This window comes from Chiroxiphia lanceolata, chromosome 2 (genome assembly GCF_009829145.1).
Source record: "Chiroxiphia lanceolata isolate bChiLan1 chromosome 2, bChiLan1.pri, whole genome shotgun sequence".
Taxonomy (NCBI): domain Eukaryota; kingdom Metazoa; phylum Chordata; class Aves; order Passeriformes; family Pipridae; genus Chiroxiphia; species Chiroxiphia lanceolata.
Genome location: NC_045638.1, coordinates 94,334,919 through 94,360,922, shown reverse-complemented (window position 1 = coordinate 94,360,922; position 26,004 = coordinate 94,334,919). Strand labels below are relative to the sequence as shown.

Here is a 26,004-nt window from a genome sequence, read left to right as displayed (position 1 = left end):
TTTATTCTTTAGCTATGAAAGAATTACTTAATATTCAGTACAATTCTGAAACATGCAGAACTACATGTTCTGCAGACATGTAAAACTACAGAACCTGTAAAATCAGGTGTAACTCCACTGGAATTAGTGGACTGCAGTTTTTCTAACCATAATGATCTTTACACTCATCTCTTACGTTCATTCTGGTTTTTTTCAGCTCTCTCAGCCATTCTGATAAGCCCTTCCACTAATTTCCCTTAGAGTTTGCTTATGAAATGACAAAGTAATTAATGACTTCTGGACATTACTGGTTGAATGGGTCACAGCCTCACCAGAAAAGATTAGGCAACTATTTAGCTGGTGACCAGTATTTTTCATAATGAACCAAGGGGAAAAACTCTTAAGAGGTGAGGGTCTGTTCACCATTGAGAATTAGTGAGGAAACAGGTGATAGACTGTTTCAGAATTTGCTTGTAGTATATAAAAGTGCTTTGTGAGTAAGGACATGTGCCTCAAGTGTGTTATGCTTATGAGGCCTAAGCTAAGTGTCTCTGAATCTTAGAAGAGATACGGTTGCAAAGAAGATTCTCCAGTACAGCAATATTGTTGGAAAATCTGGTATTTTATTACAATCTGTGTGATAGATACAATGCTATTCAGTGTGTAGAGCATCCATGAAGTAGTCTAATGTGGGTATCAAATTTTGAGGTCACATAAGACAATTCAGTTCCTAGTAGAGTCAATGGAAATTGCACATGCTTATATCAGAATTAATTTTTTATTCTGGAATTGTTGGAAAGAAAAACACGTAAGCTAAATTGAAGTAGTCATTCATGTTACAGTCAACCATTAGTTACTTTTTATGTCCATTAAAGGCAATGCTTTAGAATGGATACATAGGAAAGATTTATATGTAACAATTGTGAGCGCTGAAACCAGAAGATTTCTGGATTGTTTACCGAGGGAGGGTGTTTCAGAGGACACGGTGAAGCCTCAGTCTGCTTTTACTAAAGATAATGGAGTTAACATCAATGGGAGCAATGTTAAGATAAAACAAAACACATTTGGATATCCTCCCTTTGGCTGACTGTTGTGTTTCTGGTTTGGTTTTTCTTTGTTTTGTTTTGTGTTGGGGTTTTTTTGGGTTTGTTTGTTTGTTCGCTTGTTTTTTAATTAATATGACGAATGTTCTTCCTTCTTGCATCTCTTTTTAGGACAGAGGCATATGTTGATTCAGCTAAAAAAGACAGCCACGTCTTTGGCCCCATGTTCCGAACTTTGGGTACTCAAACAGATTACAGGGATGGTGAAGCCCAGACAGATCCCTATTCTCCTGAATATACAGTTCGCAGTGGCTCAGTCCCCGAACTTCTGACTCTTGCTACACTCACTTGGGGTGAGTTGTGAATTAAAATCAATTATAATTATCATGTCACCTCTTAGGAGGAGGTTCTTCTCTTTTCAGTGTCAGGTTTCAAGTCTACTGCCAGCTTTGGCAGTCCTTTGTTGTGTTCCTTTGAGGCAATTATTTTATCTATTTCTAAAATATGTATGATATTTTCCTACTTAATGGCGCCATTCTGGGGCATTCCATGAACAGTTTTGAGAACACTCAGTGTAAAAAGGTCATGTTTTACAAATACAAACTAGGAGCAGTTTTTCCGTTTACCTACTGTTCCTCAGCTGCTCTGAGTTGAATATCAGTAAAAAACCCCCCTAAAACAGTATAAGGACTGCTGCCCCAGAATATACCTGTGATTCTCAGCTCCCAGTATCTCACCTGCAATGATGATGGACACTGGACATGCCAAAGAAAGTGTCTTCCTAGGGAAGATTTTCTTCCTTTGCAGCATGCAGTAGAGGAATGAAGTGCTAGTGTTGATGTCAACTGAACTATGGCAACTGCAGGCTCTCCCATTCCTCATACTGTAGAATTTTACCAGCCTTAGAAGTATTTACTTCTGGTTTTGACAGTTCTTCTTGTGTTTAACACAAGGGCTTGTGCCCGTCCAGCCCTCTAATACTTTTTGGTGGTGGGTACTTGTGGGATTTACCATTCTCCTAAAGAGCTAATGATTCTTGTCCCTGCAAGGCCGGGGGCTACCAGCAGGACTAGAAGAGATGGAGATAATTGACCGCGCCCGGGAAAAACGTGCATGGGAAGCATCTCTTCCACCCATGGACACGCCCTCAAACACCGCTAAGAGGTTGAAAATGATGGAGGAAATGGAAAGGAAGGAGTGGGCCTTTAGAGAACAGGAAATAGAAAAGTAGGAGTCCAATTATACTCTTTTATTTCTTTTAATTTTTGGCTGAATAGAGAAGGAGCAAGAAGGTTTAGGGGATTGGCTGAATGGTACACAAGCCTTATATTTCTGTGAAAATCCCCTGATTTGGGAAGGGATATTTTTGTTAAATTTAATCTAAGAGACTGCTACCTGCGTTACATTTCACCAGTGCTTAACTCACTTTTAAATGAAAGACTGAATATGAGATGTGCACTATGAACTATTTGTGAAGTAGTCCGTTGGTGTGTAGGATTTGATGATGACAGTGTTGCACAGAACAGTGCAGAGTACAGTAGATAATAGCTGACCTTTTCTTTCCTTGCAGGTTGCAGAAGGTTCGACTGGAAGTCTTAAAGAGGATGCTGCGGAGGCGAGAGGAGAATCAGAATAAGGTGGATGCCAAGCGCTTGTGTGACCACTGGCAAAATCGCCAGAGGGCTAGAGAAGAGAAAATAAAAAAGATTCGGCACGACTGTGCATTGAGTAAGTTTGAAAGACAGAGAGAGAAGGGTATAGACTAGTTTCAGACTTTTCTATTTTCACGAGGTTGTAGTCTGTTCAAAATGAAACAGATTGCATCCACAATATTGATATGCATGGCCAACATTTGGTCTGTCACGTCTTTATATTATCTAGCAAAAGCTCTCGTGAATTTCCAAAGATATGGCTTTTATAGAACTATCTGTATGAACCTTCTCACATTACTATTTCCTTTTCAGTGCTCAGGAAACTGATAGCTAACAGGAAGAATATGATGGGAAAGCTGGATAGACGAGATATCATCAAAGAATATACTGACTTTTCATCAGAAACATACGCACCTTTGTCTAGAATTGGGTTTTTCCCAGACAACAATTCTGACTGCTATGTGGTGAAAAACTTCTATCTTAACACCTTTGCAGGTAAGGCATTTTGGAAGACTTAATTGTGTGAGATATTTAATTGAGATATTAACAAAACTCAAATGTCTCTCCTCAACACTCCATTACTTAATCACTGATTGTATTATAATCTTTGAATGTATTATAATCTTTGTTTGTATTATAATCTTAGGATTGTGTGAACTGGAAGCATCTCTCCCAGCTTCTGTCATCCAGCTCAAGATTAAAGCTCCAAAACCTAAGTGCATTATCACTAAGACTGGCTTTATTAGAAGGTCAGCAAGGCTAGACGCAGAGCTGGCACAGGTTCACCAGGTATGGAGCTGCATCCAGCAGCATATCAGTTTCTCTTAGATTTGAACTGCTCATAAATGCAGTTGGGAAGACGTGTAAGCTTTTTCCCAATTTCTTGTGCTAAATTCTTATTTTCTGTAAGACAACTTCAAGGACAGAATGGACCGAACATGTGGGCTGTTGTAGGCATGACCAGTACTGCTCTGGAACTCAGTCTGGCAATAGTCTTACTCCTTAATATTTGCGCTTTTGCTTCAATCTTATAGAAAAACAAGCATGGCTGCTTCTGTCTTCCTGCAGATCGGGTATTTGGATTGGAATGTATTATGTCAATTTGAAATTCTCACCTGCATTTTCTCATTCTTATTTCTCCTTTGCTTTTATGATACACAAGTGGTAAACCTATTGTCTACACTGTCAAAGTACTCATAATTAAAGAAGGCAAATCTGGATTCATATTCTAAAAATTCTGTATGTTTTTAAAAATTTACATTTTAAATACCTATTGTAAAAACACCTTCAGCAAAGCATTATTAAAATGACCCCACTCTTAAAAGCAGATCAGAATGGTGGATGCACATCATTGTTGTTCCCTAAGAACAGCATCTGATTTGCAAACATGCTATTAGTGCTTTGCATATCTTAATTATCCCAATTGTTCATGCAGATGAGGCGTCCTATATGCAATTAACCACTGAGGAAAGAAGTGCCTCATTTGCATCTGCAATCACAATATTTGTAAATTACATGTACTTTTAAGTACACTTCTTGTGATGCTGTTGAGGGTTACCTTTTTGTAAAATCAGGCATATTCTTGGCTGGCTGCTGTATCACTGAAAAATAGTGACTCTCATTTGTAAAGCTTGGCAAGTTTCACACACACACACACACATATGTGTATGTATAGCTCTTTTGGTTTAGTGTAATTTAATAATGATTTGAAAGCAGACAGTAACCTGCTACTAATGAATTTTAAATTGAAATCTTGTTCTGAAAAATCAGTTATATTATATCAAATTTATATTGTGCCGGATCTGGTAAAAGATGAAATGTTGCATCTCATTATTATCCAGAAGGAAAATTTTCAAAGAAAGTCTTGATTGCCACAGGAATTGTTTAAGAACTATGGACAAAATTCATAGTTTTATGGACACGGTAGTATTGAAGGGGTTAGAGTTTGGGTGCGTTTTGCATAAAATTCAGGAAGTGACTGTATAACATGGATCATAACATGGTTCTCGTAGGCAGCAGAATGTTAGTCCAAGCTTTCAGAGTCTAATTCCAATTACAGCAATTATATTCTATTTGTTCAAAATACTTCTTATTGTTTGAAAGACTACGGTGAAGTGTCTAAACTGTAGTCACAGAGAAGTATGCCCTAATGCTGGCTGCTCACACAATAATGTCTCTTCAAAAAAAAATTGGTGGCCAAAGGAAGATGGAATGCAGAACAATGCAGACAATTCTGCACATTTCTTTCTTAAATCTGTGTAGATCACTTGGTCTACATTGATTTGTAGCAGCTGAGAGGCTAACATAACAAATACTCAGTTCCCCACCACAAAATGGCAAAATGTATATTCTTTTAAAATCACAAACCATTTCCTTTGCAGGCAAAAGTAATAAAATAAATCCATTTTGCAAAATTTAACTGCTGCTTTTAGATACACAGAAGTAGACACCAGACTGGTTGGTCCAGACAAGCAGCTGTGTTGGTCCTGACACAGTGAAACACCCAGACTGCCTCAGCAACCATTAAATTTAAACAAACTTTCTGTTCAGAGCAACAGGATATTACTGCCCTAATTAGCACTTCAGCTCTATGGTGCTGTTACTGGTCACTTCTCTCATCACAGGCTTTTTCTTCTTAAGTTTGGTGGCTGTAGCATGTCCTGGCTAAGCAAAGCCTCCCTGACAGGTCCACCTCACGAGCTACTGGAGCTGTCAAAACCAGAGCAGCAGAAGGTGCAGAGTACTTGCATTAACAGAATTTAGGAGGATCCTCCCTGAGAGGACAGCTCTCTGACCACTTGGATTAAGCAGTCCCAATTGTGCCAACAAACCTCCATCACACACAGTAAGAAAGAAGTTTAAAGCAGGCAATTAGGGATCATCTTAGAAGGGCACTGTGTTGCTTTGCCTTGTTTCTATAGCTGAGCAGCCAAACCAGTTTTCTATTTGAAAGCTTTATTTTAGTGCTCTTCTAGCACACTTAATCTCTGGTTTTTATTCCATAATCCTAGAAACAAAGTGAAACTCCGGAAAATTCAGAGAGTACATGGTGATCTAGCTGCAGAATGAGTTTCTTTCATTTTCCCTGGATAATCTGTGGAAGCAGGTAGCAAATAGGGGAATGTTAGGTTTTGGGCTCAGACGGATTTAGTTTTAATAAAAGAAGTTTCCAAAGCTTGCTTCTCTGGCCAAACAAGTGGAAAGACTAGTCATCCTTATTATGTTCCTTTTTGTTTGACATATTGACAGTATTCCTAAGATTAAAGCTTTTAAGGGATAAGCAGTTTTCCAGGGAACTACAAAAAGGATATGTGTCCTCCTGAGAATAAGAACAGCTTCTTCCAGACATGAAACTAAGCAAAAAATAAATGATTTTAGAAGCAGACTTTTCGAGGACCATCCTGAAACCTTTTGCACAACTATTATGTACACTCAGTAGTTTTTGAATAATTCTCCAAGAAAACATGGCAGAAACAGGAGTGACCCAAGATTCACAGTAAAAACAACAATCTGTATCCTAAGCCAGACCTGTAAAAGGATAAGGAAGGCTAGTTCCTAGCCTGCACAGATAACAGTGCTTTAAAGGAATGTAAGTGAGCCATAATATAGACAGCCTTGTGTGAAAATCCAAGGCATTAAAGAGATAACATACCAATACAGCTAACTACTATAGGAAATAAATGCAACTAGCAAGTGAACACACCAAGGCATGGAGGGGATGCTAGAAGACATCTTAGTGCAGAACAATACATGACTTTAGGCTGACCCTCTATGCTGTGGTGACTCAAAAAGGTGAAGTCTCAGGTGGTTTCAAAGTGTTGGATCAAGATGAGGCCTGAACAAAAAACCCTCTCACCTCAGCATGAAGTACGTCTCTCACCACATCTGTTTTCCTTTATCCGGTTGCTGGCAGGAGGTAGAGGTGAAGAGGGACCAAGAATGCCTCTGGAGAAAATCTCTGCCAACTTCCAAGTGTAGGAAAGCTTGTTTAAGCAGTTATTTCTTTAAGAACAGATCTCCAGCACAGTGTTAGTTGGCTCATTCTCAGACAAGCTCTAAGAGCTATTATGTCAGTCTCCATCAGCCAAGATACAGCAACCATGCTGCACTGCAAAGCAGGTAGGCAGTCCATCCTTGATGATCCTACCTGAAAGGAGGTTCTAGCCAGGTAGAGGTCAGTCTCTTCTCCCAGGCAACTAGTGACAGGATGAGAGGACATAGCCTCAAGCTGTACCAGGGGAGGTTTAGTTTGGACACTGGAAGGAATTTCTTCACAGGAAGGGTAATTAAACATTGGAATGGACTGCCCAGGCAGGTGGTGGAGTCACCGTCCCTGGAGGTGTTTAAGGAAAGACTGGATGTGGCACTTAGTGCCATGGTCTAGTTGACATGGTGGTGTTTGGTTGTAGGTTGGACTTGATGATCTCAGAGGTCTTTTCCAACCTAATTGATTCTGGGATTCCTCTGCCTCCGTACAATCCTAAACATCCACTGGTCAGATTATGTGACTAATATGTCTGTTCTAGAACAGGCAGCAGTCACAAGTATTGAGGCCATGTTGCTGAGAACACAGCTGCGCTGGGCAGGGCACGTCTCCAGGATGAAGGACCACCACCTCCCTAAGATCCTGCTCTATGGTGAACTTGCCACTGGCTGCAAGAGAGGAGCCCCAAAGAGGAGATACAAGGACTCCCTGAAACAACATCTCAGCCTTGGCCACATTGATCTTCATCACTGGTCTACTCTGGCCTCCAATTGGGAGGTCTGGAGACACACCGTCTGTAACACTGCTGATGCTTTTGAGAATGCACACAGGATCACTCTTGAGGAGAAAAGACAACGCAGAAAGAACCATATGTCTTGTTGATACCACCTAAGGAGTCTTTCTGCTGTGCCTTTTGCAACCAGACTTGTCTATCTCACATTGGCCTTTTTATCCACCAGCACGCTTGCAGCAAATGTGGGTAGAGTCCTTCCCAAATCTTCGTTCACGAAGCCCAACCATGATGATGATGATGATTCTGGGATTCTGAGATCCCGCCTTCAGTGTTTGCGTCCAAAAAGGAAGAAGGAGAAACATGACTGTATACTCTGTGCTGTATGTGAAAATCAAACATACCTGGTGTCTGTGACAAGAAGAGGATCACAGAGAAGATAAGGGAGGAATCTAAAGAATGATTTCTTTGAACAGAGTTTTTTCTTAAGCCACTGTCCTGTCAAGAGTTCTGCTTCTCTCAGGAGCTACTAAGAACCTGAGGTGTATGGCCAAAAGCATGAGTGCCATTTGCTGTTCACTGCATTTGCCAAGAAAATTAAAAGGACATGAATTGCATAGTCCTTCATTGTCCAATCCAACTGGATTATACATGGACTCTGACCCCACTACCTGAAAAAAGTAATATAGTCTATCTCAGAAAAATTAGAATGATATATAGGCAGTAACATTTGGAGTATGTTGTTCAGAAATTTAGCACTTTTATCTTTTTAAACCAAGTATTTTACAGTGATTCTTGGGGTCTCACTTTTTTTTTTTTTGAAAAATCATAACTTGCTAAGTTAGGCAGAACCAGTTATGCAAAAAAACCATACTTTATTTTGCTTTTCATACATTAAAGTCATAATATATCTTAAAACCTTAGATTAGAGAAAGCAAATGGTAAACATTTTTGACTTAGTAAAGAAAGCAAAGCAGGCATTAGACTGTGCTGACATGAAAACATAAACCACTTCTGGGAACTGCAATATATCTCGAATCTACATTAATAAGAATTCTTTCTTGTCAGAAGAGCTCATAGATTTTTCTGTCTCTAAAAGTTGTTATGGTGCTTGTATTTTGTTATTCTGCTTAGCAAGAAACATTTTGGGAGGCTACAGTTTTATTAGAAAAATTCTTATGAATGCAAGATTGTACTAATAAACATAGGAGCCATTGTTTTCAGAAGAATCACAATTACAGCAGCTTTTTTCTTTCTGTTTCCCTCACCCTGTCATGCAAATCACCTTATTAGTCATAGCAAGCACTGTTATAATCCTCATGCCAGAGAGCCATAAGGTCATCGCATACAAAAAACAGTTCAGAAAATCTCCCAACATTTTTGAGCTATAACCATTTCACATGGCTTAAAAGCAGTTTATAGGCTTTGATTCTTGTATTATTAGCATGGGCCATTTAAGAAGCTTTCCATAATCAAGCATTTTATCCCCTCCACCTAGAAACCTCTCTCCTTTTCTGGAGCAATTCATTATCCTGACCTGAAAGATCAGATCCAATATGCAAGAAGAGTTTTGTACAATGGCCACTGGAGTTTCAAAACTTGATTAATTTCACAATTAAATTCTGTGTAAGTGCCATCAATTTCCTATTACAGGAGAGAGAAATTCAGCATTGAATTTTTTTCTAAAGCTTTTTTTTTGTTTCCTTCCCTAGTGAAATACTGTATTTGAACATTTGAAAGAGAGAAAGCGATAAAAGGAAAAAGCACACTTTCCCATGCTGGAATATGTCTGTTCTTTCCATAATAAGGACTACAGATCCAACCCATACAGTAGTAGGATTATAATTTTGAAGGAGCTTTAAATGTACACACTCTTCTCCCTTTTTTTGTGAGCTGAAGTGTGCTGTCCTGCAGCAGGCAAGCACTGTTGTGCAGCTGGAAATAATTACCTGAATATCTAGTTCTTAGTGGCTTGTGTTGGGAAGTTGTCAGGGCTTTGGCTCTTTGAACAGTTTGAAAAGGTCTTGGAAGAGCTGAGGCTGTGATGGCACATCCACTCCTAGTCTGCTTTAGCTGATGAAGTGTGGCATCTGCCACCAAACAGATGCAAGATGAGACGCAAGCAAGATAAACCCCGCTCTTAATGGGCCTTTGGGTTTTCATGGTAGAAAAAAGTTCTCGGACAAGTTAGTTTCCCTTTTGTCCCTAGTCCACTTGTACAGTTACTGTGGGTGCCACTGGGCTGCTGGGTAGTTTTAGATGAGCAGAGAAGAGTTTCAAAACATATTTTGCAAGGAAGGGGACCAGGGTCATTTGGTTCAACCCTATACAGTAATAGCCTGTGGTACAAAGGCATTTCACTGAGGAAGGGCCACAGAACAGTGACAATACACTCTTCAAGTGACCCCTTCATAAAATCTCCTGAATACATAGTGTTTCTAAGCCACAGTAACAAGCATTATAGCTATAGTTAAAGGCAAAGAGTTATAAGCATTCTTAGAGAATTAATTATTAGAGAGTTAGAAATTAAGTTCATGCCAATTTTAGATTATATTAGGTAACTCACCCTAAGCAATTGCTGATGACTTACTAGTAAATACAGTAAAATAACTTCTTCTTCCTTCTACCGTATGATTTTGACGTTCCCATCAGTATCTTCTGACCAGGCAATAGCCTCATCTACTGACCATATTCAGTTTTTCAGTTGATGTGCAGTAAGAAGTGGAAGCCACAAGTCTGAAAAGCTGTCAGCTCCCTGCAGTCAATGTCATCAGCAACAATCAGCATCTTTATTATGTTGTTCTATCTGGCCATGTTCTGATTAAATTGTATGTCTATTCCAGGCACTACTAGAGAAGAAGGATAAAGTCGAGGAGCCAAAGAAGCCCATCCGTGGCCCTGAAAAAGTAGAAGAGCCTATTCCTAAGCCACCCACTCTAATTCTGGAAAAACCATCAATTGTAAGTCAACTGGTTTTAGCACTTTTTTCCCTGTTGATCCCTCGTTGCTTCCTACACAGTTGTTAAAGGAATGCCCAGAGAAGGAAAGAAGGGAGTTTTATCTTTTTTGTGTGCATTCATGTTAAAAATAGCCATCATTATTTCTTAAGACTCTCCTAGTCTCTCTTTATTTTATAAAGATACTAGCAGCCAAAGAATTGAAAATATTTTACAATATCTGTTGGCCAAATCCTTAAGTAAACTTTATTTTATAAAGACATAAATTAATAGACATGTAATTCTCTTGTTCTTGAGGAATAAAAAGGCATCATCATCATATTTATTATTATTATTATTATTATTATTATTATTATTATTATTATTATTATTGTTATTCAGTAGCTTCCAGCCTTCTGATCTGACAACACTATCATAATCCAGTGAGGCAATTAACTTTAGTCTCATTGAAGTCAGTGAGACCTTGGCTGCTTAGCACTGAGCATGCACTTCATTAATTTGCTGGAGTGAAGCTCTTGTCATCATGCAGGATGCAGTGTTTGATGAGCATGCTCCAGTTCACAGATAATGATTCTCCTGCAGAGACTGAAATAGCAGTAATGATGTGTCATGGGGGTTGTGATATGCTGTAGGAAAAAAAAAGACTTTTAGGGGAGCTGCAACTTCTTTTCCTTTCTTAAAGTAACGTACTTAAGAGGTGGTTGCCCCACTGGGTTGCTTTGTCTTCTTATTAACACCATTTTCATGATGTACTAAGAATCAGACACAGTTACCATTTAAACTTTGAATTTAAGAGAGTCACACAACCACAAAAGTGAGAGAAAGTCTTATTGGATCATCCATGCTGCTGTCTTCCTTTGTGCACTATGATATTTTATGTTTTATACAGTCTATTTTAAGAGTGAAACAAGAATCTCTTATCTCTTTGGGAAGAGCTTTCCACAGCTTTACCAACTCCTAGGTACGAGATACTGTATTTCAGTGGTGGATTTGCACTATTTAGGTTTACCAGGTTAGCAGATTTTTAAGTACTTTGAGGTAACATGGAAAGAAATCAGAAAAATTTATCTTCCAGTTATAGTCATTCTTGAGCATGTTTACAGCTTATGGTTTTCTTTTTTAAGAATTCCAATTCAATTTAATTCCACCTATATGAATTTTGTCAACATTTGGTTTATTTTCAAGTATCATTATGTGCGAACGCATTAAATATGGAGATCTCCAGTGAAACTCCACCTGTAAAATCAGGTCACTTGAGCCACTGAAGAGCAGCACTAACATCTCCTGCCTTGCTGAATCCAAGTGAGGTTTCTCTTACCAGATAGCTGCGAGGAGCACTGAAAGCAGGAATCTTCTCTGTTGTTAATGCTTCTCTTCCTGCCCTACACATATACGAGTAACAACAGCTAAGTGCTTCCCACTGGAGTTGAAGATCTCAAAAAGAAACTGACGGAGTGACAGTCAGGTGATGTGGACAACAAGGGATATAAAAAAATATTGAGAGAATCGAGGCACTACTGCAGGCCTCCTCAGCTTCTCTCCCCCAGGCATTTCTAATGGACTTACTAGCCACAACAAGCTCACAGAGCACATCTGAATTCCTTCATTAGTTTTTGACTTCCTTCCAGTCCCCTCTAATTTGCAGCCAACTCCTAGATCCTTCTATATCCTTATTTTTCCTTTTTTTTTTTTTTTTTTTTTTCTGCAGGGTATGATAGGATTTTCATCCCCCTTTGTTCTTTCCTGCTCTTGTATATCAGGCAGAGGGACAAGCTGATGATTACACTTGCTAAGGCATCATTTGCAGCATTGAACAGCAGAAGTACAGAAAAATGCTTCTCACAAAAATTTAAACCAAATCTTAGTTTAAATCAGAGCAAGCAGTTTGGCTTACCAGTATATGTGCCATCACCATTTCCAAAACTCTGTCCTGAAGCGATTTCACACTTGTAGCCAAGTGATGTGGTACAGTTTAGCTCTCTAGGACTGGAAAATCATCCCTTCTTTCCAGAGAAAAAGAACATACCAAATCGTAAGGCAGTCCTTTGGCTAGTTCTGCTTTGCTTCTCCTGGGTGCTGGTGTAGAAAGGCAGGAATGCTTCCTTTTGCATTTGGAAAACTCAGTCTTCAACACCTAAGAAAAAACAGATAACTAAGATTCAAGCCCACACAACTTCTCTCATCCCACACTCTTCTATGTTTTTCCGACGCTTCTTAAATACCCCATTTCAATGCAGACCTTATAAGTTCTTTATTAAAAAAAAACTTACTTCCAATTTTTAGATTTCTTTTTATCTTTCCCAGGCACCTTATGGACTCTTTCCTTCTGCTACTGTCAACTCCAGACTAGAAGACCTCTCATCTAGAAAGAATGCTGCCATCTATGCTTTCTGTACTTCCTCTATTTAAAATAAGCCCCCTTTTTTTTTTTCTCCTGTGGTCACGTTCCTTCTTCCACTATGCTCCATCATTCTTCCAAGTTGGTATCAATCACACAATGCTAGGCCAGTAAAGTTCTCAAAGAGACAAATCACAACAGAATGTAGGTAATTTTACTTCCAAACTATCACTTTCTAAGTCTTAAATTTACTCATTTACTCTAATAAAGGTCACCGCTGGAACAAATATCAGAAGAAAAATTGTATATGTTCCCTTTTAATTTAATCCCTTTATTTATGGTTAGCAGCTCTCTTGAACCTCCTTTGATAATAATCCTATCCCCTTAGTGTCTTGACCTGTTAAATTAATGTAGCTGGTGCTCATTTTGTAAACTCAGATGCAGTCAAGCTACAAATGGTACTTCTAGTACATACAGTAATCTTCTCCATCAACATCTCCTTATCACTAGGTTCTCATCTCTAAAGACCCTTTAAAATCTCAAATAGAATAATTGTATGGCCTTTCTTCCCCATCCCTTGCAAAACATGGAAGTACTTGTTATTCTGACTCACCTTCCTTCCCTAGAAATTAGAAGAATGGTGTTCAGAAGCAACCAAGAAAAGGCAGGATATGAGTTAGACTATTTAATATTTAGATGGATAATCTATAGAAATCTCAGTCTCCAAAGACATAATTAATTATTGTGTGGATATTTGTTGTGTTTTGGCAGGAGGAAGAGGAAACAGAACTGGCGGTGATCTGTCTGCAGAAGTTGCTCCGAGGGAGGGCTATTCAGAACATGGTATTCTGTTTCTCTTTGTTTATGTCTGTCTTCAGAATGACGGTGGGAATGACTGAAAGGGTGTTTGCAATCTTTCTTTCACAGCACTAATCAGGGGTAATGAGAATTCTGCAGCATATCCTCCTGTATGTTATCTGAAGTCCTTCAAGGCTGAAGTCTTTGCTCTTCAGCCCAAATTTCTTACAGGAACTTCTAGGTTCCTACATGTCTGTGAATGTCCCCCCGTTCTTGCTGTTCCCTACACTCAGCTGTTTATTTAGATGCTTCGTAGCAGAATTACTCAAGTGGCAAATCCTAGACTAGATCTGGACCATGAGCACATTTTGCCATGATTATGCTAAGATCCCAGGCACAAGAACCTCCCACATCCCAGCAGGGCAGCTTGTATTTCATACCATCTTTCCAGTTTCCTGTGGTGGTGAGCTGAACCACAGATGAGGAGGAACTGAAGCATACCACTGTGATTTCCAACAAGTGCAGGACCCATCATTCTGCTTTCAGTGGAGCAGAACAGAGTCTAAGTAAAAATTGAGTAGCCGTGCCTTGTGGGCATTATATTAAGCAAGCCTATCACTTTTGATCAGACCAGTCCAGAAGGTTTGTTTTTATGCATGCAGGGAGTATAATTGATATTCTCTCTTGCAGTAATTATGTGATGTTTGTGAAGCGTTCCCATGTGGGATGCTGACCTGAGCTTTAGCAAACAATGTAATGTTGTGAAAGTGGCTTGAGGTGGAATGTAGACTTCCCAAGTCTTCTCCAGTTCTATGGTCATCTATGAGAAGGAGTTTGATGCCATTGAAGGACTACTGACTTTCACAGTATGACATGTCCCATCGTTTTAGGAATCTCCTTCCAGATACTGCTGGATCAGAAATAAATGACTCAGTTGGAGAATGATGTGAGCAGGGTTGAGTGATCTTTTGTTGCTGTTGGAAGAGAGGGGGACTGGAAATAAAACACTGTCAGTGAGGACTGGGCCACATAATCCCATAACAGGGATGGTAGCACTTTCAGAAACCTCCCCATCAATTTATTGCTATGAGCTGTTGCTGGTCTCCCTCAAAATGATGGTCAGAGAATAGTAGGTGTTGAAACACTGTGAAGCTTTGACATTGAGACTGATATAACAGAGTATCCAGAAGGCTATTGCCCTTTTCACTTGACATTGGTGGTGTTGTTCCACATTCCAGTGGTTTGATTTCTGGGTAAGGCCAAAGAGAACAATAAACAAACAAATGAACAAACAAATAAAAGTAGTAAGGGATTATCTATATTCCACAGCAGAAGGTCTCAACTTTCATCTTCTGTACAGGAGGGTTTAGGCAAGATTTACTTGACAGCTGTAGTGTTTGCCTAAATACAGCCACAAATTTGTTAGAGAGAACTAGGTCTTTGAAACAGCTGACCTTGCAACTTGGAGAAGAAGGGTGTGCTCTGCTGGCAAAACATGTTGATATATATTCTCCATTTAATATGCTCACTTGTTTACCTTTATTTTAAAGATGTTTGAAGGGAAGAAGAAGCGACTGGATCTGATCCAAGAGCTGCGCACCACTCACGCACTCCAGGAGGATGGGCAGCTGCTCCTGAAGGCAGAGGAGCAAAGGATCCTGGCTCTACAGCAACAGCATGAGTCACAAATGCACAAGGTTTGCCTGTGTAGATGGGAAGGTTGATTCACAACTCTGTCCTGACCAAGCTCTGTTTTATACAGTACCACCAACACTCTCGCATTTAATTTCTTTATGTTTTCTATTATCCACAGCACAGAAGGCACCCCAGTAACAATAATGCTGTCCTAGCACAGGCCAAGCATTGAGTGCCTGGGGGACTAAAATTGCTCTCTCGCTGCTCTGGGGAATCTCAGAACCAGACTGAGGCACCCTGACCACAGCTGCTATGTGGGCTGTGGTTGCTTTGTTTGCAGACAGAGCAATTATTTACATTTACAAGGCTTTGAACAAACTGCAGTGTCAGATGAACCTCAGTTTTCCCACATTTCAATCCATTTGACTGGTACTGCAACCTGGCATCACAATACATACTTGTCACTCACATCTGTCAGATGTTCTACTGAGTGTTTGTTACTGCTCTGTCATTTCTCTGATCCTTTTCTAGCTTGGCACCCTCTCAGGCTACTCCTCAGGCATAAAACATCACAAAGGAAGCCAAATCCAACTTACTTTGTAAATCCTGCTGGGCTCGAGACTTCTAGAACCTCAGCAATGGTGTCACGTTGTTGTACCTGCCACTGTTATGCAGAGCAGAGAAATCCTCTAGCAAGGATCTAGTGAGAGCCAGGAATGTGAATTCCCATCCTATTTCCTTGCAGGGCCACAACCTTCCAGGGCAAAGTGAATAAAATGGCAGATACTGGTCTGGAATGGATCATAAAGAGATTTTGTCCAGAGTTCACTGTATCTCAGATATACAGTATCTCTCACATTCCTGCAAGTTTTTACTACTCTCCTGTTTTTTCAGTGACCACCTGTGAGGCAATCCTGCAGCTTCCATATTATGATAATTGCATCCACTGTTAGTTGACCTGGTGGAGAGGAAGCCAGTCCACTGCTTCCTACTGGGTGGAAAGCAATAAAATTTCCCTTCATATCTCAGTAAAAATTGAGACAGGTGACAGTGTTTTACTGCTTAGCATTTCCAGATGCTCCCTCATGTACAGGGAGCCCAGGTGCAAGAAGACTGAATTTTTCTCCTGAGGAATTAAGAGAAAAATAAAAGCTCTAGACATTAGAAACTTGCAATGCTCCTGTTCTATTGAAGGCCCAGGTGTGAGTGAGGGAGAGAGCAGTTCAGACACCATAATGATGTTCACAGAGAGGGAGAGAGAGCAAATGGTAAAGATGTTGACCTCTAAATTCAGAATTCCCTTTTGGGAGAGCCACTATCCCCCTCTGCTGGTATCAACCTCCTCTACTCTTGCTTTTTTATTTTTACTATTTCTCTGAAGGCACATAGACCAATGCTCAGGTCTTCAAACATTCAGAACTGTAAAACTCTCTGGAATGCAAGTGCAGGAGTTTTCTATGTGTGTGGCTATTTTAGAAAGTCACTGATGACTCAGTTCTATAGGTTTTAGTGGTTTTAGTTTTTGACTTTTTATAGGTCAAAATATATATATATTACATAGGTTATAGGTTTTTGACCTTTCCAGTATAAAAAGAAATGCTTCCTGCAGAAAGAGGATGGAAACTCCAGATAAAATGGTCAAAGATGAGGAGTTAAAATTTTCCAATTTGTATATAACAAAAATCTGAGAACGTTCCTCAGTTGTTTTCCATTTCACACCAGTTTTAGACATGGCATCTGGAGCAGTGAAGAGGAAGGAGCACAGTAGTTCTATGTTATCCCTCCCTATGGGGTGGTGCAGTTACTGCATTGCAGTCCTCCATCTGAAACACCCATGGGCTGAGTGCTGTCTCTTCTACATGTGTGCAACGCTGTCAATCCCACTTGCTTTGGAAGACTGCATGAGCAAATGGCACAGCAGTATAAGAAAGCTGATTTATTATTATTTGTTTGGGATATTTCATCTCCATTTTGAGTTTTCTGTTTAGGTCTATTCTGTTAGTGCCTGTTTATTCCAACAGAAACATAGCGTCCCAGCCAGTTCCAGACATTCCCTCCTGCCAAGGGCTATGGCTTCATAGTCCATATTGAAGATAATAAATGTACCATAGATCTTATCCCTTTCTGAAGTGCAATCACATATAACTATAAAACGGGATGTGCTTGGAACAAGAAGTGAATGGCAAGCAATGCTGAACACCTGGAATCTAGTCTCAGCTCTGTCATAGGCTTTCTGATTTTCCATTCCATGTAATTTTGAGGTCTCATCTGCACTTCTGCAAACTTAATATAATTACTGTCAATTAGAATTTTGTAGCAGTTTGAAACTTGTACAGTTTTAGTAATATTACAGTACCTAAAGCTGTAGGGACTCACGATTGCTTTATTATCTCAGCCAGCTGAATTACTTTCATTGCATCATAATGTCCAGCCAAAGATGTATCATTTCACTGAGAGACCTTTGAACTGTAACATTTTGTACCCTTAGGAGAGAACAGAAGTGTGGTATTACTCACAGTTCCAGTTTCCTAAAGCTCTACTCAAGCTTCTGCTCATAAAGATTGGGGTTTACTTTCCACATGATAGAAAGAAGCTTCCTTTGCAACTTTTGATCCCGTTTTTCTGTTCTGGTCTGACTAAGCTTAGCACAGAAAGATGGACGTATGCAGCTGAAGTAATTTCATTGTCACTTGTCTCCCTCCCCTCGCTTGGTCTGGGCAGTGGAGTGTTCCCCAGTAACAAACAGGTCACCTCAGCAACTATTCTGGCCATACTCACAGCCACAAAAGTGGTTCATAACATCTGGAATACAGCATGTCTACTGCTTTATCTCCTCTCACCCATCCAAGCATAAGGGCTGCTCGTCCTAGTGTGACAGTATCAGGGCTATTCCTGCCCTGGCTCGTTTTGCCATCTTTTAGCCTCTTTGTGCCATCAGAGCCTGTACACAGGAACATTGCCTTGTGCAGAAACCAGCCAGCGCATGTAGAATGAAGAATGCATGAAGAATGCCAAACTCCTAGGGTTCTCCCATGGCTGGTCTGAGTGGGTGCTGCAGAGCTGTTTCACATGCCTGTGGTAGTCCCAAGACTTGGTACAATGCTCCTGGGAGTTGTAACACAATTCTTCGCATTTTTCTCTTAAAAGCTGTCATCAATGGAAAAGGACTTGGCCACGGTAGAAGGAAGGACACTGGCAAACATACTTGATTTTCTGTCCAAAGAGCTGGTGAGGCTGCAACAAGAACGGAAGATCCATGCTTTGGTCATGCTGGCTGAGAGGCAGAGGCGGATGCGGGAAGCAGAGGAGAGCGGACGTCGTCAGGTGGAAGAGAGGCGGCGTCAGGAGGAAGATGAGATTTTCAAACAGGCAAGTGAAACTGGTGGGACTGTGGGCAGTTTGTAGGAGCTGCCTCCTTGTGGGGAGGTCCAGATGGATGGGAGCTGCTTTAGCTTGGACTTTGGTGATGGCTAGTTTTAAAGGCTTAGTGAAGAGAGGGTGATTTCTTTCTTAAAGAGTCACACCCATGAAATGATGATCTGAGTACTGCTACAGACAGTCCTGTTAGACATGTCATGAATGGAGGTAGTTTCTAAATTTCTACAACAGCACCTGTGGAGAACAGATGTACCTAGATGTACCTAGATCATCTTTAGAAATAATGTTTTGGGAGCACTTGATCTGCCCAGCAGAACTATTAGGTGCTTTCCCAGGAAGGATGCCTTTAAGCAAAGGTTTGGAAAGATTTTGCAACACCCCCCACACACATACACACCAAATGGACTGCAAATAAAGAGTTTGAAGTTATGATAATGGATAACATAACCTTGAAATCCAGAAAAAATACTGAATTACCATATTCCATAATTCTTCTATAGTCCTATTCTCTAGCTCTTGACTGCATGGAGCATATTTCTCCTGGTTGAAAGGCATGAGTGGGAGTCTAATTGACTAAACCAGTAATTTTCAAACTTTGTGGGAGGTGGTTAATACCAAGAGAGTCTGGCATCATGTTTATTTTTCTTTTAATTTTAGCCTCTCTTCTTATCTTTTCTCTGTTTCTGAGTGGGAAGCAGGTAGGGTCAAAGTGCCATAAGCTTATGCCCTTCAGATTAGCAGAAGGAAAACACCCATTTCTAGAATCTCTGCTCTACAGTTCTCATAAGGAAACCAATAATTCTGTCTTGGTTTTTGACTGGCTTGATGGAACCCTTTCCTTCAGGGTTTGCTTGAATGAAAGCTGATTAATTTACTGAAGTCAATAGCAATGATTATTATTTGGCAATTGTTGCTCAGGGGACCGTGAGAACTGAGGAAGCAACTGCCATTGCATTCACAGAACTAACCTGCTGCGGATAAGTTTTTCTTCCACCTCTGGTTCTTTCCTGCACTTGTTTCTGTGCTATTAGTTCTCAGAAAGCATTACTAAGAAATAAATTTTTACATAAAGCATCTCTGAAAACAAATCCCAGGCTAGTCTGCCTGAAATTAAGTCTATTGTTTGTGCTTCTCTGGAAATCTTCTTCCACTACATTCCTGGCACAGCAGTAGGCAGTGGAACAATATTTTGGTGTTTTGTTCCAGGTGGTGAAGGTGCAGCACAGAACCATTGATACCTACTTGGAAGACATTATCCTGAGTAGCATGCAGAGGGCAGCTGAAGAACAAGCCAGGGAAGAGGTTCAGAGAAGGGCTGTAGAAATCAATGACATTGCTTATGAGCTGGAAAGCCGGTACGTTATTAAATGGCACATTAGAGGCTCTTCACAGCAGTTTAGAAACTGCCTGACCATCTGCATCTGTAGTTATGTGTATCATCCAAGACATGGGAAGGGCAGAGCAGTACTGTTCATGGTCACTTCATTACTGTGGCTGCTGTATGGGAACCACACTGTTACTACCTGGTACACACATATAAATCCATCAAAGCCTTATTTCCATACAGCATGTGCCAGATTCCCTTTGCAAATCACTTGTGCAATCTGTGAATCACCCTTTTTAGATTTCTCCATGCCAATGGGAGGCTGTGACTGAGCTTTAAGTGAATCTGGGAACTGCCTAAAGCAATACCCATTCATACCGATCTTTTCCTTTATTTATACTACTACAGAAAATCCATTTGAAAGAGATGCTAAAAGATACAGCTATACAACAGCCTTTCATTCTGGGATGGCTGTTCTTTAAGAAACTGCCAATTTCCATGGAGGTCAGTCATATTGATGGCTGCCTGACAGGGCACTTTGAGTAAAGTAAGTTGTTGAGAACACCACAGTCTTGTGTTTGGCTGGGGCATCAGCAGTGAATACTTTTTAGGACTTGCCAAACCTCCAGTTCAGTTTCTATGCTCTTTTTTTGGAATTGAGCCATAAAAATCCCAATGACACAGTGACTCTCCTATGGTACAGCAGCTGTGTATTTTGTATCTAGATGAATACAACCAGAATGTTGGAATCCTTGGGGAGAATGAAGCGTAGATAATGCATGCAGCCCCTGGGCCAACTGGAAACCCAACAAACACTGGCATGGAAAAGAGCATGGGGACCAGCCAAGTGCAGAGTCACAAAAGGGAAGAATTTAGCAAACTCAGCAATGGGCCAAAGACTAAACTGACAAAGACACAAATGTTCAGAGGTATCTGTGTGTCTAACTTTGGTTGTCATCAGTGAAAATGGGGCTTCTAGATGCCTTTGAGGATAGGGAGTCTAGGGTGATCCTCTTCCTGCTTTCAAGTGCAGTATGAAGGAGAATAGTCACACTGTCACCTATTTGTAGGATAAAGAGAAACCCAGGTGACAATTACTGCCAGGACAATGCACTCCCTTGGAAATAGTGAGAATGTTTTCAAGGGAGTCTTGTGTTTGCAGAGGTGATCTGGAGAGAAGATTAAAATACTAATACCATTGTGCATCTGTTTTGTAGTCGAACTCACCTACAGTCCGAAGAGATTGTGGCAGAACTGGTTTATGATTTCCTGATTCCAGAAGCTGAGAAAAGTGCTATGAGAGAAAGAGGTAAGGAGTCTAGTAGCTTTATTCTCTTTGTGAACTGGTTCACTCCTCATTCTACCTCTGTGAAAGGAAAGATGTGGTGCCAAGAGTTGTCTGAGGTCTGAGATTCCCTTTTTCCTTTATGTAGGTAGAAAGTTAAGCCCTTTGACCCTTTTTTCACCAATTTCTCATAAGCTTTAGTCTTTTTAAATGGTGACTAGAATTCAGGCCTGCTGTAAGGTCTGGACTGTGCTTTTGCCAAGAAAGGTTGGGACAGATGATCCTTGAGGTCCCTTTCCCCTATTATTCTATTATAAATTTGAGGTATCTGCAACAATAAAACTGCATGAAAAGAAGCAGCCCAATGCACCTTCAAAAACAAACTGGAAGAAGATTTTAAGTGGCATGACTGTGAATTGTCTATTTTATGGCAATTTCTGAAAACTGTGGACATCTTTAACACGAGATACTCAAATATATGCCATATGTGGAAGGAGGGTTATACACTATAATGGGAGTTATATACTCCTGTGCTTCCCCCTCCTCCCCAGCTGGTTGAGAGCTAGAAGCAAAGATAAAGTTTTAGGGTTGGTAAGCAGATAATCTTGCAGTTGTAAAGGATGCTTCTATTTAACAAAAATGGAATAGCATCAAAATACAGAGGGGAAGACCCTGGAAACCTGTGTCTTGCAGTAATTATAATGAATAAATCTTAACTGGGATGTTTCCACTGACCAGCACACTCAGAAGACCATGACTAAACCTGTCACCCATGGCAAGTGGATATGACCTACGGAAAGCAATGGTATCACAATAGAGCCTGACGTGGTCCTTGCCACAGTGCACTTCTCTGACTTGAGAACAAAGGCACTTACTTCACTGCCTTTTTTGTTGCTTTGTGAATGAAAACACAAACCCTGAACACGCATTTTGTGGCCTCTGAATTGTGCAGACTTCCTTCTTCCTAATTCATGTGTTTGCCTCAGCAACAGTACCTGTTCAGCAATTCTGCATAAGCTTAAATCATCTCCCTTCTCTTTAGCACTGCTTCTGCCAGCCTTCCGAAGCAGGTGATGTAATGTTAGTCAGTGAAGCCTGCAGCTGAGGCACTAACACACGCAGGTTAGCCTGTCTCAGAAAGGAGAAGATAAAGAAGACCTGGAGATGGCCTAGGATTCTCAACACACAGAGGACGTACATCAAGGAACAAAATATGTACTGAGCTTAAATGCAACAGCAGTTAATGAACAAAGCACCTCAGAAGCACTCCCAAGCAGCAGACAAAAAGAATCTTCAAAATCTGTGAGAGCTACAGTCGGTTTGCCTGGAAAGCAGAGCTAGACCCAGACAAAAATTAAAGTGGATTCTGGTGGACTAGAGCAATAGGCGATAAAGCACAAGAGTTCCTTTAACTGTGATCAGGTGAAATTTGTCACAATATTCTTGTGACAGTAGAAATCAAATATCAGGAAGAGACCTGGCTAATACTCTCTCCTGCTATTGCTTGTTGGGGTAGAGGGGACTCCATACATTTAAGAGACAGTTGAATTCTATCAGATGTACACTCTGATGAACACACCCTGCTGTAAACCTCCTGCACAGCGATACTTTCAGGGAAGCAGAATCATTAACTATTCCATGTAAATACAGAGGAAATAGTATCAAAGAATGGCATTAGATCTTGTAAGATGCATTTCTGTGGTGGCTTTTAAAGCTTTCCCTGCAGTGAGCCAAATTATTTATTAGGAAGCTGCTTTAGCACCTGGCCCATGCTTGAGCATTTACCTTCTTTGAAACTATCAGGAAGTGATCTGAGAGCACAGTTGTCTGGGCTGTCAAAAGAGCAAATCCATTTTTAGAACAAAGATTTGAGGGCCTGCAAGTTCAGTCTTTGCCTACACTTTAGCTTCCCCTTAAATATCTCTATTTTGCCATTACCTACTTGTTAGGCAGTTTTTTCCTCCTCTTTTTGTCACATTTTGATGTGTAAAAGCAGAGATTATTCAATATTGGCTCATCCTTATACCCCTCTACACCCCTCTTCTGAACCTTACCTCACTGGAAGTAGAAGTTGCTGTGCCGATATGAAAAAACTTGCTTTGAAAGGGACAAACTCACCAGTTTGAGCCTGTTTTCTTTTAGATGGAATTCACTGTGGATGGAGGAAGGGACTGCAGCAATACCAGGAGAGTATTGCCAGTATAGCTGATGCAGTTCAAGCAAATATGGTTCAAGCCAAAATGCCTTGGGTAGAGACACCTCTCCTGGGAATTGAGAGCTGGCTGGTGAAGGTCAGCTGTTCAAATGCAAGTGAGATCTGGTTGCATTCATTGTTGACAAAATGGACCTGGGAGATGGATAAACATAAACAGGGTGGGTTAGTAACATGTAGTGACTGAGACAGGGACAGCATGCAGGACACCAGTGCTTCAGATTCACAGTTAAAGTACAGCTCAGCTTTACAACAGACCATAGCAAGTCTTGGACTTTCACAGGGAAGTGAACAATGAGAACCACAGCTTGTTCCTGCAACATTCCCCACACTCTCCCTAAAAGCAGACAGTATTTCAATCCCTATGACTGAAATAAAGAGAGAAAGAGAGACCAAAGAACAGTGAAGAGCAGTGAAGAGAACTGTAGGGTGAATGCTTATGCTTGGGTAATTACTTCTCAGGAGGAGGTTTGGAAACACATATAAATTACTTTGGATGAAAAAAGTGAGGACCAATCCTGCAGTAGCTGAGGGGAGATGATAAGGTGGGTGACTTAGTGTCTTGAGTCTTACTTTGAACTCAGTAACAGTTTCTCAGTGCAGGCCAAATCATAGCACAGGAGAAGGCAGATTTCAGCTGGAGTCTTCCAGAGGCCTGCTGCAATTAGGAGACACTGAAGGAGAAGTTATTTTAAAGCCGCATAATATATCCTGGGCAGTTGTGCCCAAAGGTGGAAAGGAAAACACTCGGGCCGTGCTTCCCACTGCGGGGGCTAGTCTTCAAAGGGAAATGCAAAGTTGGTTGCTGCTATTAGGTGGCAGTAGAACACTTTCAGCCAAAGTTAGAAGGGCGTGATTTTTTTCCTGAGATAGACTTTTCCGCAGCTGCAGGATTGCTAAAACTATCCCTCCCTTCTCCCCTACAGAGAACACTTTGCTGTACAATTCCAAGTAAAAGCCTTACCTCTTTTTATGCGCAGTGAGGCAGTCCCAAAGAAAACACATCTACGCTGCTCATCAGATCATCCATGGGGGCACAGAGAGGGTTTTGGCTGATCCGGCTCTGCATCGGGAGACATCTGCCAGCAGGATAGAGGGAGATCCTCCTGCTGGGACGGCCAGCACTGCTGTGAGTGGGACAGCTGCTGGACCAGGGGCAGCTGCCACAGTTGCACATGAACTAGATAAACTTCTGTGCAAAGAAAGCAAGGATCCCACAGCCTCCTAGAGATAGAAGATGCATGAGGTGAGTTTCTCTTCCCCTCTGTGATTTGAGCTCAGAGCATGCTGAAGGTGAGGGAAGCACATTATATCTACTTTTTCAGAGCACCCAGAATGGAAAATCCTCTCTCTCCTTTGGACTTTCCTTCCTGATGCCTGCCAGCAATGTTGTCCTGGAGCCACTCTGTATACATTTTGGTGTGGCAGCTCCCTCCACTCCCTCCCCAGCTTGCTTTGGACTTCATTAGCTAATTTTCCTCTTCTGATTATTAAGAGAAGCTTGACTGAGAAAGCAGTGTTAGCACTCTTTGTTTGTTTTCCTGGCACAGACCAATAAAAATCTGCACCTGGGCTTTTGATGGTACTTCCTTGCATCAGTAACATTAAATGAAAAAATACTCCATCGGTGGGAAATTTTCAGTTGAGACCATACACAGTCAAGCATGTCCCACTGATTTCCTTAGTGGTGTCAGGCCAAGTGGCTTCCTGCATTAGCACAGCTATTGGTAAAGCATTGGAGGTGAATGAAAACGGTCGGATTTTGCATCATCTTTTCACATAATTAGTCCTTGCATAAAGTGCCTTTGACCTCAGCAGAGTGGTTCCTGCCAAGCAGGCAGTGTCTGGTACTAACAGTTAAGGTGATAGCTGAATGACATGGGCATAGAGGGACTGATGTATTTTCCAGAAATATTACTTTTTGGACTGACCTCTTCTTGCTTTTTATCATCCCGAAGGAGAACAATTCTTGAAAGACTCTTATTTTTCTTAGAACAGTGTTAGTCACTCTGGCTTTCCAGCTCCAGGGGGCCACACAGAAAGGATGCTGGCTTTGCCGTGTTTGCAAGCACGGGGGTGCTCCAGCTGAGTATGTCAGAAAGCAGCAGGCTGCAGACAGGCACAGTGCATCTGGTCAGAGAGCTCTCAGGGCTCGCTGAGCTCTTCAGCACTCACCTGTCAAAATTCTTGAAGTCTGTGGCTTTAGCACCTGAGAGGTACATTTGCACCAATACCAGTGTCAGATGCACGTTTTGGAGGAGCAGGCACCACACCCAAAATGCTTACTCATTGATAGCCACAGCTTACACAACATCAGTATTAGCCCTCACTAATGGGATAACTGGCTCATCTCTCCCTGCTTCCATCATTTCTCAGTGATGGATCCTTGTACTGGGTCTGTAAAGTTCAGATGGGCTCCAGCTAATCCTGACCATGGTGCTGCTCCTACAAAACACAAACCAGCAGCTGGTCAAAAATTCAGGCTCATTAGTGCATTCCTGAAAAAAAATTTGCATCAGGTGTTTGTTTTGTGGATTGGGCTGGGGCAGGGTACAGGGAAAGGAATTACAGGGAGGGGAGAGAATACCCCTGTATTACACTGGGCTGTAAATAACAGCTGGAGAGAGGAAACTGAGAGCTGCACCAAAACATTACTGGTCTTCAAGTCACTGAACCAGGGACACCAAG

At 41.0% G+C, this 26,004-nt stretch overlaps 1 protein-coding gene and 1 long non-coding RNA gene across 3 annotated transcripts; one reads left to right on the top strand and one right to left on the bottom strand.

The window, feature by feature from the left end:
• Positions 1–220: 220 nt before the first annotated feature.
• Positions 221–24,901, top strand: CFAP91 (cilia and flagella associated protein 91). Of its 2 annotated transcripts, none has more exons than XM_032679508.1 (14): positions 221–262; positions 1,194–1,375; positions 2,072–2,249; positions 2,593–2,750; positions 2,987–3,169; positions 3,321–3,463; positions 10,233–10,349; positions 13,456–13,527; positions 15,033–15,179; positions 18,265–18,486; positions 19,702–19,850; positions 21,037–21,128; positions 24,297–24,562; positions 24,651–24,901. In XM_032679508.1, the coding sequence occupies exons 1-13, from the start codon at positions 255–257 to the stop codon at positions 24,542–24,544; spliced, it is 1,899 nt and encodes a 632-aa protein (XP_032535399.1). In that variant the 5' UTR covers positions 221–254; the 3' UTR covers positions 24,545–24,562; positions 24,651–24,901. The 2 variants fall into 2 exon arrangements, with proteins under 2 accessions (XP_032535399.1, XP_032535398.1); XM_032679507.1 differs by having other exon boundaries at positions 24,642–24,901.
• LOC116782674 lies at positions 10,715–12,942 on the bottom strand. The gene is made up of 3 exons (XR_004355306.1): positions 12,617–12,942; positions 12,241–12,480; positions 10,715–10,972 (listed from the first exon to the last, which is right to left on the bottom strand). It is a non-coding gene; the product is annotated as an uncharacterized LOC116782674 (long non-coding RNA).
• Positions 24,902–26,004: the final 1,103 nt, after the last annotated feature.

Bases quoted from the DNA above. Each gene is read 5' to 3' on its own strand.
- CFAP91 (XM_032679508.1), top strand. The intron at 13,528-15,032 runs GTATTCTGTTTC...TTTATTTTAAAG, and splicing joins GGAGGGCTATTCAGAACATG to ATGTTTGAAGGGAAGAAGAA. The intron at 21,129-24,296 runs GTAAGGAGTCTA...TTTTATGCGCAG, and splicing joins AAGTGCTATGAGAGAAAGAG to TGAGGCAGTCCCAAAGAAAA.